This window comes from Ammodytes marinus, assembly GCF_949987685.1.
Source record: "Ammodytes marinus genome assembly, chromosome: 7".
Classification (NCBI taxonomy): domain Eukaryota; kingdom Metazoa; phylum Chordata; class Actinopteri; order Uranoscopiformes; family Ammodytidae; genus Ammodytes; species Ammodytes marinus.
The window spans coordinates 19,607,917-19,621,524 of record NC_137211.1 but is presented as its reverse complement, the minus strand read 5'-3'; the positions used below and the strand labels follow the sequence as shown (position 1 = coordinate 19,621,524).

The 13,608-nt window shown below is 41.1% G+C and overlaps 2 protein-coding genes across 3 annotated transcripts; one reads left to right on the top strand and one right to left on the bottom strand.

The window, feature by feature from the left end:
- The first annotated feature begins 1,610 nt into the window (after positions 1–1,610).
- hmga1a (high mobility group AT-hook 1a) lies at positions 1,611–7,894 on the top strand. Of its 2 annotated transcripts, none has more exons than XM_080031023.1 (5): positions 1,611–1,694; positions 2,739–2,848; positions 3,838–3,918; positions 4,932–4,994; positions 5,842–7,894. In XM_080031023.1, exons 2-5 carry the CDS (start codon positions 2,759–2,761, stop codon positions 5,902–5,904), a joined length of 297 nt encoding a protein of 98 aa, XP_079887149.1. In that variant the 5' UTR covers positions 1,611–1,694; positions 2,739–2,758; the 3' UTR covers positions 5,905–7,894. The 2 variants fall into 2 exon arrangements, with proteins under 2 accessions (XP_079887149.1, XP_079887148.1); XM_080031022.1 differs by lacking the exon at positions 1,611–1,694 and adding an exon at positions 1,838–1,944.
- A 275-nt stretch (positions 7,895–8,169) lies between these two features.
- On the bottom strand, positions 8,170–11,822 carry smim29 (small integral membrane protein 29). Its single transcript, XM_080030859.1, has 5 exons — positions 11,788–11,822; positions 11,026–11,300; positions 10,801–10,826; positions 10,575–10,680; positions 8,170–9,884 (listed from the first exon to the last, which is right to left on the bottom strand). Exons 2-5 carry the CDS (start codon positions 11,131–11,133, stop codon positions 9,816–9,818), a joined length of 309 nt encoding a protein of 102 aa, XP_079886985.1. The 5' UTR covers positions 11,134–11,300; positions 11,788–11,822; the 3' UTR covers positions 8,170–9,815.
- Positions 11,823–13,608: the final 1,786 nt, after the last annotated feature.

Genomic DNA, 13,608 nt, shown 5'->3' with positions numbered 1-13,608 from the left:
TGGAAAAACTTCATTGAGATTGAAAATATCAATTTCAAGACCTGGCCAATGTGGGACGCAGTGTACAGTCAAATAGGGCATAAGACAGTAAATGCAATATATCACGAATCAAAATCACATGTGATTCTAAATCATAATCAGATTAAAGATTTCCTCCAAACAACCTACATGGCAACTTAAAAGGACAGAAGAGCTGTCAAAAAGCCATAAAAATAAATACGACTAATCTACAACTAAAACTTAAACACTGGTTTCCAACCCATTTGTAAATTGATATTTATTTAACTGAAAGGAAATGGAAAACAGGAAAAAACAGACATTGCTGCAAAATATTAATTTTTCAGACATTTCTCTAATCTTTGCTCTTTTTTTTACTAGAAAATATTTCCTCTGTATGCTTTAAAGATCACTTCAATAACCCCTTTTTGGTTGATTTAAGTTATGTCTCATAAATATATAGACAATGCTTCATTTGAAGTGGTAACCATTGTTCCCACAATCAGAAGCCTGGGCAGAGAGCATGCAGAAATAGGCATCACTGTTAAATACTGTTATTCCAAGTTCAGCACAGTCTATGCATGGGAACAGTAAATAAATAAGTTGTTGGGTCGATTGGTTTTGGTTGAATAAAAAGATATGGATGCTTTTATTTTTTACTCAACTATATATTTTTTAATCTTCTTAAAATACCAGTAATTCAAGCAGCCTTTCTTAAACCACAACTATTCTTGTTTTACCAACTTTGTTATTTGCACACTGATGTTTGCCTTCCCTCTCCAGTTTGGCATGAATTCAGATATACTTGTCATTTGTATCGATAGAAATAGCACTTAACACAATAAAGCAACAGAAGAGTGATGGGGTGTAACTAAGCGCCTTACTCAAATACTGCACCAAGGTCGAGTAGGTTTACAGAAAAAATTCTCCTGAAAGCCATATTCAGATTTAGAAAAAAACTTTGGATCAGTTTAGAAAATAGGATGATGCCGATATCCAACAATACTTAAAACTTGCTTTGCCTCAACCAACTCCAGTAACAATCTAGTTAATTATCCAATATTTGTAATAGGCTAAAACTTCAAAATAAACACAAACAAGTACTTACATTTTTAACTTCACACTTTTGACATACTGCAGTCTTACGGTTTTGATACTTTAGTTAGAGTTAATGATCTGAAAATCTACTTTTTCCAACCCTGTACAAGACAGTGTTTTTAGGAGGGAAACAAGAGCTGCCTTTCTGAGCCTAAAACTTGGCCTGTGTTTACATTGGGGGAGGTCATAGTTCACTCACCGTCACCGTGGAAGCTGTGGTATGCGGGGCCTACTGTTGATTCACACACACAACACTAAATCAAATGTTACAACAATTACAACAATAGAGCCTTATTTTTGAATAGTTGAAAGGATACTCTGAAACACATGTTTTCGGGTGTTTTGTGATCAAACCCAAACCCGGGGTATATGAAGGAACCAGGAGATGGAGGGGGGGGGAGAGGGGGTTGAGCCTCTTGTGCTGTTGGTGGCCCATTTATCATATCTCCGCCCTCCAGTGTTCCAGGTCCCATGAGGGCGGCGCTTTAAATTGCCCCAAAACTGCTCTTGGCTGGCGCCTTTTCCCCACCTTATCTGCAGGAGACGAGACGCACGTGCTATTAATAGGACGTCTGAGGGACTGACTTCTTTACCTGCTGGTAAGAAAAAATAAAAAAAACTTTTTTATTTTATGTTTTATTTGGTCCCTTTTCTAATTTCTAGCAGTTTTTTTTTCTACGCGGTGCATGAGCTGGGATTTGGAAGGGGCGGGCTGTGTGTTGTCTGACGAATAAAAGCTGTAGCCTATAGATCCGTGCACTGGGCTTTTAACCGGGTACAACCAGCCAGGCTTAAAGGAAACATTTCCTTTTAGCGTTTAGAACTGAGGTTTCCGACCGAGCGATAGAGGTGAGTGCAAGTAAACGTAAACGCTGTGAAACTTTGCACGCTCGGTATAAACCACGACCGATTTTATATGCATTTTAACAGACCTCGAGCTCCGGCGTGCACGCTGTGATCGCGAAACCGTCTTTTGTTGCTGTGGCCCGGGCTCTCTCTGTCGTTGCTCCACACGAACCCAGCCACCCCGTAGCTTACCTTTGCTCTTGTATTTTTTTTTTTAGGTTTGATTTTTATTATTTCGAAATGTCCTTGTATAGCCCGTCGATCCCGCCGAGCACACACACAAACACCAGAAATTGTGTGTGTGTTTGTTTGCGAGCGTGTGTGTTTGTGTCGGCGGATATGTCTCTACGACCCCGGTGTGCAGACATGCTTGTTGGATATTTTCGTTTCGTTTGCAGGCCAGATGACTAATCACAACAACCGCAGCAAAAATAAATAAAAATAAAAATCAGCCTCTTTCTGAACAGGACTGGTGCGGACAGGTAGCGTCGCGTCCTGTGGTCTCTTGTGCAGATTAATGCGGCCTCCGACCGGAGGAGGAGTCCCAGCGAGAGATCATGCAGAGCAGGTTCCATGCCGTGTAATGGAGAGACAGACGGAAATAGACATGGGAATAAGTGCGGATTAATTGCTTTAAACGTGCTACCGGTGCGCGGTTAGACCGACCTTTTTTTTGTTTTTATTTTATTGCTGCGGTCAGAGTGTTGGCTAATTGTTATACGTGTTTGTGTGTGTCTGGTGGGGGGAGTCGACGCATTGTCCTGCACCAAGTCTGACCGGTGTGATTTATTTCCCAGGTCTGTAAAGCTGAGCAAACATGAGCGACAAGGTCTCGACTAAAGAGGAGGCGACAGAGAAGAGGGGGCGTGGAAGACCCCGCAAGGCGCCCCAAGTGAAGACCTCTGACGTAAGTAGTGCCAATGTATTCTCTCTCTATATTTTCTGATGCAGTTAGTCACTTTTGGTTTGCATGTCATGGGGACATCGCTTTAAACACAACAAGAGCAGGCCCACGGATTAAGAGAATGGAGGAGGGCTTTGAGGTGTAAAACCAGAAACAAAACAAGCCTTTAGCCCACAGCTGTTCCAGTCCATGCTCAGGTAGATCAGATCACTGCAGGTCTTCCTCTTAAGCCCCTGCTTTTCTGCTGAGCCTTCATCTTATCAAGATAGGGCTGCAGCAAGCCAGCATGACCAGTCGCTCACCCCCCTTATCGGCGTAAACGTAGAAGCCCACAACAAACTTCCTGTGTGCCCGACTGGTTTGTAAGCAACCTGTAACCCAGCACCTTTAAACTGCTTCTAACCCCCCACCCCATCTCCCACCTACCATCTCTGTTCGTCATGTAATGGGTGACATGGCAGCGGCAGGCAGTGTGACTCATATAGCTGTCACTCAGCGGCATGTGTTTCGGTATCGAATGGCTCGGTTGCTATGAGCTGCGGTTGTAAACACTCTAGAAATGCAACAGGAGCCGAGTCTGTCATGGCATAGGTTACAACCACAAATCGTCACATGAACAAGATATCTTGTGCTGAATTAACCTTGCATTTTGGAGTTATCCCCTAGATAGCGCCGATGTTTCCCCTTTCTGCACGACAATTTTCATTTGGGCTTATTAGTCGCATGTTTTAGGTGCTATTTATGAAGCTTCTTTTTCATAATGAACATTTGAGTCGTGGGTTTTCTATGTCAGGCCACAGTAACCTGTGGCTCTCACCACCTGTCAGCTGAACTGACCTTGAGTCTTGAATGTAGACTTCCGTGACCTCGTCCTCCCCTTTTTATATACAGCGCCCCAAAGAAATTTAGACTGTCAGGTGTTTATGTTGTAAATATTGTGCAGGTGTTTTGTGATATATGCTGACTATCTTGTTGACTGTCTTGATTGTCAGGAACCCAGTGGGTCCCCTTCTCCAAAGAGGCCCAGAGGACGGCCGAAGGGCAGCAAAAACAAGCCAGCCGCCAAGGCCAAAGTAAGTCAATGCTGCATGCGCTCCTGTTTTCACAAGGCAACCTATCACGATTTCAGCAACAGCTGATGTGCATTCTGAGCCCAAACAACGTCCAAGCTTCAAAGTGACTCTGCACTAGGCATCTGCTGTCCCATCATCTTCTTCTGCGAGCATTTCCCTTTCCTAATCCCAGATAGCTTTCAGTTGATGAGCACTTCAACGGTAGCTAACACTCATCCTCCTTACACAAAAAGGATGTCCTTCTGTTACTTGTGATATATTGCTTGGCCGCAATGTAGCTGCTTCCCCTCCTGTGTCAGAAATAGCCTAGCTAGGGTTTCCTATTGTAAAGACCTTGGTTTACTGCCTTAATTTTTTTATTATTTTTTTTTTTTTTAGAGAGTGATGCTCACTCTGTACTTCCTGTCCTCCAGCTTCCTGCAGCTTATCATGCGAAGTGCGGTGCAGGTGCAGAGGCCGCAAGACTGTTTCCAAGCTGACACTAAGCACCCCTCCGCCCCCACCCGGCACACAGCCCTAGTTCTTCTCTGCCTGTCGTCTCCATAGCAACAACTGATTTTCTCCCTCGCCCCAACCCTCCAGCTCCCCCGTGCGCTCTGTCCTCTCTGCTACGTATGGGAAACTGGAGAGAGAATGTGTAAATCACACATACGCGTACGATATAGGTTTAGCGGCGAGGGCCAAGCTGCAGAGGGTTTGTGTCTCCACTCAGTTCCACCAGCTGTCTCTGAGCCTCAGACCAGGTGGCCAGCGAACTGGAGTGCCCTGTGTGCAGTTCCTGTCGGCCTTCCAGATAATAGCCAATGAACCCAGTGCCCCCTTTTCTTGTCTTATTACAGAGGTATTACTGCCATCTGCAGGCGGCTAGAGGTAGAGCCATGTGGAGATACAGATTGTTTTTGCACTAACCCCCCAAACAAACAAACAAACAAAAAGTATTGGCCTTAAATGAGCTGATCAGCAGGACCCTGACCCATAGACCCATCTAACTGTGTTCCTGTGTTCTTTCGTAGAAGGTGACTGCAGCCGCAGCCCCGGCGGCAGGGGCAAAGCGCAGGGGAAGACCTAAGAAGGAGGTAAGAGTCCCCAGACAAACAGTGTCACTTCAGTGCTCACATTTGTATCAACCATTCCTATCCCAAATTGAGTTATGATTGGTATGACTGTCTGCATGGCAAAATGGCATTTTCCTAACTCCCTTGTTTGCTTCCTTCCTCCCAGGCGAGTCATTTTTACTCATCACGGCTATTTTGGTTCTTGAGCGTTCATTTAGAGTAGCTTTTTAGTCGCTTATAGTTTTTACCCGGTCCCCTTTATAAAAAATAACAATAAAAAACTGAACCTGTATGCCAGTTTTGCCCTCAAAGTGTTCCTAATACTACGTTTAATTTTTTTTTTATATATATATTTTTAATGGCAAAATAAGTAGCCAGATATCCATACAGCTAGTTAAAAAAATAATGTGTAATCTAGGAAGAAATTGCGGTCTTGTAGTAACATTCTGTAATGTGCATGAGTGGTTAGGGCGTACTCTGAAAGAAGTCTGGACTGAATTAGTCACAGAAAGGAATGACCCAAAGTTATCCTCATAACCGGCCCTCTCAATTTTTATGAATGGGTTTTATGAATGGGTCTTGGGTCGTAGTGAGTATAAGGAGCAGGATGCCTCATTGTGACTCATCACTCTTATGAATCACTTTTCACTACAGATGGCTCACCTTTCCCCTAGTTATTCCTATTATGCTATATTGAGGGTTAGGATATATTTTTTTTATTAATTTTTTCATTTGCTACTTGGGGTTGATAAAAGTGAAGTTGTGTTGAATCATGAGTCCCAGGCAGCTATTGTTGTTTGCTCATGAGGCACTTTCTACTGGTGGGTGTAGTCAAAGCCTGACTTTCTCTTTTCTTTTTCCTTCACAGGAGAAGGAAGAAAAGCCTGAGGAATCTGAGGAAGAGGAGGAAGAAGAGGAAGAGGACCAGTAATTCACAACGCACGCTACCTCACTCAACATACTGACTTACTGTTAACCAAGAACTGGGCTGTATCTCCGACACCAGTGCCACCACATGACCACTGTTCACGACAAAACCCTCTTTGCCAAACAACAGGAGGGTTACCGCAGTACAAATATCATGCAACAGCACTGGATAGAACGATGGACCTTGCTCAAGCATAGATCTAAGAAATACATTTAAGGTAAAACAGCCCTTTTCTCTAAATGTCAAGTTATCACAAGTCTTTTATACTGGACAAAAAGTGTGCTCTGAGGCGCCTGGACATTTCCTTTCCCTCTCCCCCCGCTCCTGAAGATGGTTTGTAGGACATTCTCCTCTGCTTAATGTTACTTATTTGTTGTACCCGCATCTGGGATGGTAGGGCATATAGATTTCTCTCCATGTTTTGTACTGGACAAAGGTGAATTTTACCTATACTTGCTGTTTTTTTGTGTGTTTTGTGTGAAGTGGTTAACCTCTCCTTTTGCCTCGTATTATATAGATGGAGTTGAGCTTCAGCGTTTAGGATGAGAATAGGTAACTGATGGTAGATGTTTTTTTTCTTTCTCCCATTTCTAACCTGCATCACAGATGTCACCCCTCTTCACCGCCCCCTTCCTGGCTCACCAGTTAAGCAGAGTCATCTTCACCACTTTTTACCCCCCCCTCCCCCTAATGTTGGACAATTTAGACTTAGCTATGCTTCTCATAACTTCCCTCTAATCCTCTGCGTGTCTAGGGGAGATGTAAAGTACATTGTTAGTAATCAGAATAGTCCGATCAGACTTACTGTGTTTGTTCCTTTTTGGGTTACATACCATATATAGAAACAAAATAATTAAATAAAAACATGAGTGTGCTGCTTTTCATGGTATAATACAACTTAAATCTTTTTTTTTTGGTATAATGTGTTTTTAAAGGATAGATTTGACAGTTCTAGGCTGAGAGCATCAGTGTCCTTTCTTCAGGGAGCTTTTACAATTGCTGTTACATTGGCGTCTTTGTCTTCACACGGTCCTCGGTTTCCATGCACTCACCCAATCACTCATAAGGCAAAATGCAATTGGTCAAACAAGGAGTTTGATTGTAATAGAGGATAGTCGGTGGCACGACCATCCAACAGGACTGTTGTGTTTTTATTTTTTTCTCATTCCATCTAGTTCTCACTGCTTCACCTAGCTTGGTCCTTCTGTCATCACTTAGTACGGTAATCTACTTTTCTTAGTATTTTTGAAGATGTGTGTTGTATGCTGTCTGCAACAGGACAAAAAAATGTGTTTGTGTATTTCTAAGTGTCAGGGAACCCGCAGTCACAGTCCACTTAACTGGGTTTTTCCACACACCTAAGCTGCTACAACCTCAGTTACGAAACCCGGAAAACTGCAAACAGGCGATACAAGGCCTGGTTTTTTCATACCTCACTCAGCAGCTTACTTTACCATATAATTGCATTTAACTGGTTTTCTGTTGTTTTACATGTAACCTCTGGATTTAGTTGGAAATTAAACCTGACTGTACATTTGTGATTCAAAACCAGAGCTTGCAGACAGGTTTAATTTTTTAATGTGTGAAGCAAGTCAGGGAGACCTGTCAGCTTGACAACTGTGTTTGCTGACTGTGGTAGATTAGCAGGTGTGTTTGTATCCTTTAAATAATAAAAGAGAAAAAAAAAATTCTGGTGCACTGAAATGTTGGTTCATATTTTTTTTCCATGGACAATTTTGTGTGTTTGATAGACTGGGCGCTGTTTCCACTCAACTGTTCTGTTGGCCAGTGTGTTTGGGCACAACCACACAGCCATCGTCGCCATACTCCATACAACGGTCATTTCATGTCTTTTTTTCATACATCCTCCAACTACTCTGGTCATTTATATACTGTAAAATCAACAGGATGGGATCATTCTTTTTAATGTACACCGTATATAAATGTACAATGTCTATATTTCTATGGTGCCCTACAACAATTTGTATCAGAAATGGTCAATAAAGAGAATTTTCTTTGTCATTTGTAATTTTTTTTCAGTGAGGCATTACAAGGCTAAACCAAATATACTTTTACATTTTGTTCACAGCATGTGGACTGCTAGACTAATTAGGCAGCAAAAGACAATCAACGAATAATTTATCACTTTATTTACATGGTCAAATCATCATATCAATGTATCTCTGACAGCAACACACTGGTATAATAGTCTGAAGGGGGAACTTTTAGACCATACTGCTTAATTCACATTAGTAGTTCTTCGGCTTGTCAAGTGCAACCTGAAATGAGCGCCTTCAGTGATAAGGCAACCAGGGCTTTCACCAATGAAAAGCGATGTCTTGCACTTGAGGCTGCGGTCCTTCAGGACCAAAACCTCCCATAAGAACAACTTCTTCCAAACGTACTACCACCACTATGTGTTGTTGCATTAACATGGATCCATATTCACTGGATCACCTCTGATCTTCCTTTTTCAAATAGACAAATGCACATATTTCTTTGATAACTGTATTGTAAATATTCTATTTATATTATTTAAGATGCTTGTTATCTGTTTATGTTCATAGTGTGCACGGTCTGACCACAGCAAATGTTTTGAATGTGTGAACGTATCTGGCAATAAAACCATTTCTGATATGGAGTTTAAATTGTGACGACCCTATTGTATATAGAAACCAATCAAGGAACAATGCATAGAAAATGACAAGTGAGAGCAGCGTGGAACTTGTAGGAAATGACTACAGGAAACATCTACATAAAAATCCCATTCTCATTCTGCAGAAGGTCTAGAAGATGAGTACACCAAGTTCAGACATTATCTGTCAAACACATTTATAAACCAATACTATACATGTTCACCTTCAACAACAGTTTACAAGTTCAATCATTTTATTTACTTTACATTCACAAATCCAAAGCAAATAAAAACAGAGGAAAGTTTACAATTCAAGACAACAAAATAAAGGTGGTTTCCTGAGCGTTTGATACAGTCAGACCTATGGCATTCATCTGAGCTGACTCTTCAGCTGGAGGTAAATTTGTGCTGGTGCCATGCCCTGTAGACAGGACATATTTAGGGCACTAGTCACAGCTCATTCTGGGGATAAGAGGATGTTGGTGTTATTTACATCCATATCTGGCTTTTCATGCCATTGATAAGAGTCATAGGATTTTGGCTAAACCGCATAAGATCCAGATAGTGGGGCAGCTATTTTAACTCTGAGAGGCAAATTAAAACCAAACCGTTCGACCTTTTGACTTGAAATAAAACTGAGGTAAAAATTTTCCAAACAAATAACCCTTTGCTATCTTTATCAAAACGAAATTTTGAAATTTTAAACTATTTTTGGAAGTGATACAGCAGTGCTTAAAGTCAACACATGTGACGTTATTGTGAAAATGCATTTAATCAAAGAAGACATATTTGTTTTTTAATGCAGTGCAACTACCCTTTATACAACAATCTATCCAGTGCAGATTTTCAACCAGTGCAGACCATTCATACTCTTACCAAACTGTGAATGCATCCCTAAAATAAAAGTGAGAGCAAATGCCTACTGCAACCCACAGGATCATGTCTGCTCGCCCCAACAACATTGTGAAAACTACAGAAACCTATATCTTCAGATAGATTCCACACAATAAAAAGTTTGAATAAATAATTTAAAATAAATAAGTTTAAAGGTACTGCGTCTGTTAGGCACACAGGATTGGCATCAGAACCACACAAATGAACAGTCACTTTTTGTCTGTGCAAACAAACAGGAGAAACCGAAATGCACACTGTTGATGTACTGAAAGATAACGGTAGCAAAAGAAAATAATTTTTTTTTTTTTTTTTTGCATGAGTTGAATAAAATTACTGATCTGTGGTCAAAGGTTGTCTCCACACTATAAATGTTCTTTAACTGCCATCATGCACTAACATCTTTGGTCAGTAGAGGGCGTCGCTGTTGATAACTTCTGGCCCAACCTTGTACAATCTAAGGACATAAAATGCAAAGTTCAAGCACAGGTAAATTATGTTTCATTTGTACATTAAAAAAAAAGAATACATAAATGCAACATGTCTTCCCAGCAACAGTGTCCTGGTTACTGAGGAGAACCCACAGGCCTCGCTTACCGACATATCTCAAAAGACGTCAACTACCCCTTTTATTTAAATGACATAACAACTTCTTTAACCAATATCGAATTTGTTGTGATGCCTTTGCTCTTCCCATTAAACTGCCACTGGTCAACATTGCCACCTAGTGTATTTCATAGCTCACTGCATTTCTTTTGGGCTGGAAGTCCAACATTCTCTAGTTCTCTCGTGATATTGTGAACCTAACCATCTATTTTACCAGGAGTATCAGAAGCAAGTAAGTTACTTTTGGATTTACTCTAAGAAAACATGAAATGTGCACACTGTAATAGATGTGGTATATGAAACTGGCATAAAAACGGCGTTTAGTGTTTTTGAGGAACTGCTGGGCTGGTACAGTGAATGGCGCAACCGACAAGGAAATGGTTTACATGTATTTTGTGGAAAACGGGGTCAAAAGGGTTAAGATTAGCCATGCTTCATCCAACTCCCCTGCGTTTAGAGATGCATATCTTACATTATGGTAGTATCATAAAATATCCCAAACTCTAAAAGTGTGGAAACCGATAACGCATTATGGTCATACCCTTGTGTCCTCTTCCTTCCACAGCATCTCCTGCTCGGCCTCATGGATCTCCTCTGACGGATCATATGTGTAAACTGGTAAAAGCTGATGGCGCAGTCTGTCAAGTCTGAAAACACAAAACAAATACTTGTGTAGTGAATCAAATTGAGACAAAGAAGTGAACCAATCAAGTTTATCACTAAAGCATTGTGCCATGCAATCAGTTGACACAGATTAAAAGCCTTACCTCCTTTTCTTTCGAATATACATGTACTGAAAAAGACAAAATTACAGCATTATACATACTGTGCACAACAGGTCTCTCATTTCTGAATTATCACATGGTAATAGTTCTACTTATCATTCATGAATTCCTAGATATGACAGTCTGTAGCAGCTATTTCTTTTACAGCAAGTCAACTTTATGTAGGCCTAGGTTATCCTTTGCCAACAGACCCAACCACTCACTTACCACAGCTGCAGCTATTCCAACGATTGTGATGAGGAAGAGTGGCACCAACACATAGCTGACTGCCACATCTCCACCTTTGGTGGCAGGGGGCTGAGTGGTGCTGTTCATTGCATATGTTCAGCAAAGGGGGCTTTTAACAGCAGCAAACCCCCTCCCTGCGGCAGTCCCTGTACGGTGGCTCTCTCTTCAAACTGCCCCCTTGTTGTTTATGCCTCATCTTGTCGTTCATGTGACTCCCACATGGTATCAGTGCCCTTCCTAATCAGCGAGAAAATCTGAGGGAATGAAAAGAAGTTGCATACGGTTCAAATCAAGGAAACGGAATAGTTACTTTGAGGTAGATGCGTTATATGTGGGGAATTAGTGCAATTTAAACAGATATTGACATGTTAGCAAACACCGTAAAATCACTCTTCTTCTTGCTACAGTCGGTTGGTTTGCTGGTATTTGCATATATGTCAAATTCACACGGTCCGTTCTTACTGTGCTAGCAATTTAAACCAGAATAAAACTAAGTATGTCATTGAGCTTACGTTTAACATTTCCGCATACACTTAATCACCGCCGCCGATTAGCTCTATAAACACTGAATGTTTACTGCGATGTTACCGTTAGCTGCGCTGCTGGATGGCAATGTTACTGACATGTTGGTTTAATGCACACACAAGCTTTAAAACAAACCTCTGCATCAAGACCGTGCTGATTTCTAATGAGAGTAATTACACCTGTTCTTTTAATACATTCAAGTTATTGCTCACTCACTGTGTTTGTGCGGTGCGTGTCTCTCTCTCAGCTCTTCTTCCTTTAGCAGTGAAAGCATTGACACTTCCTGACCGTCCGGGCCCTTCACAATAAAAGCAGCATGACCTCACAAACAGGCATATTATATGTTCAAAAGTGCTCCCCCTTCCTTCACGTGTGCTTTATCCTAAATAGTATTTCACCTGCACACGTGTTGGGTACGCATACACAATACTAACAGTTAGGCCTAGTTATTTTTTGCGTTTTGTTTCGAAATATATTTGAACCATATTGTGAACTGGCAGTAGGCTATAGCTAGCATCGTTGGCATTATTGTGGGAAAATTATCTGCTGTTCAAAAAAAAAGCTCTCCTGGGCCGTGCACTGTATCACACAAGGAGATAAAGCAGCAAGAGGGCAAATAAGGACCTTCTTGCCCCACATACCGAGAGGAAACCACTCAGCAACCGCTTCAGTTACAGAACCCGCGACAGCATTTCCTGCAGCCAGCAGCACTTTCAGAAGGGCAGGGGTTTATGGTAAGAAGCATTGACATCAAAATGGTGAATTGGTGGATGCATACATTGCAGTAATAGAGGCTGATATAGTTAAAAAATAAAATAAAATGTAGGCTAAGCAAAGTTAAAGATCTATTATACTACTTTTCTGGTCTTAATTTATCATTAATGACTCCTAGAGCAGTGGTTCTCAGTTATTTTCTGTAATGCCCCCCCTAGGGAACAGAATTTTTTTCGCGCCCCCCCCTAAATTGAAATACTATTGAGAACCTGGTAATATTTATTTATTTATCTGTACAAAAACACTGTATGAGTTTCTGGCATGAGCATTCTGCATACAATCACCTTATTATCAAATTAGAAGTTAGATTATAAAATTAGCTGAGATAACTTCTGCAGCAACTTCAACAATATTTGAAGTTCAGTTTATTAGCTCAATTTGTAACATTTAAACAAGACTACTCAGTCTGTGTGAATCTCAGGACAGAGAAACAAGAGCAAATGATTAACTGAGGTTTGCATTTCATTCAAAACATTTTTAAACTGTAAACATAGTTAAGGTGGTGTGTTTTTATTAGTATAGGCCAATAGGCCTTCTGTGATATGATAACCAATAATGCATTAATGTTAGTATTAGTCTACTTGCTTGATTTCTTTTCAAATAGCCTACAGAGATACTTGAAGACACATGTGGACATTTATTTACTGCATATTACTTTCGCGCGGTTATGACCATACACAAGCACAGATCAGCTCGCTAGCAAAAAAAAAACTTTTTTTTTTCCGCCCGCCTACTTCCGTCCAAATTTCATTTTCCCTTCAGTAGTCAGGTTGCGTTCCGAATCGCATACTTTCTACTATATAGTATGTAGAAAAAAGATTTAGGATGTCCCGATTCTTGTGGCCAGATTTAGGATGGTTAGAAGTACCCGGATGTCCTACTTCATGCGGCCAAGATTGTTAGTGTTGAAAAGTGCATCCTATTTGGGCGATTCTGACCCACAATCCAGTGCGCACGTGAAGTGACGTAACATCGATGAAGCCTCCATATGAAAACAAACGGGGATGCGACGGATATAAAAGCAAGAGGCAAGATCAAGGCGCAATGTTATGATGAAATAAGAGAGAAAAGTATGTCCCAATAGTATGCCTACTGCATCCTAACTAGATTCTTTTTATCGTCGGATGTAGTATGTAGAATAGAAAAAAGAAAGAGTATGCGATTCGGAACGCAACCTCAGTTGGGTGTACAGCGCATTTCCCAGATTTTCCGGAGAATGTACAGCCGTCCAATCAGCGAACAGAGCGAGTGGCTGAGAACGAT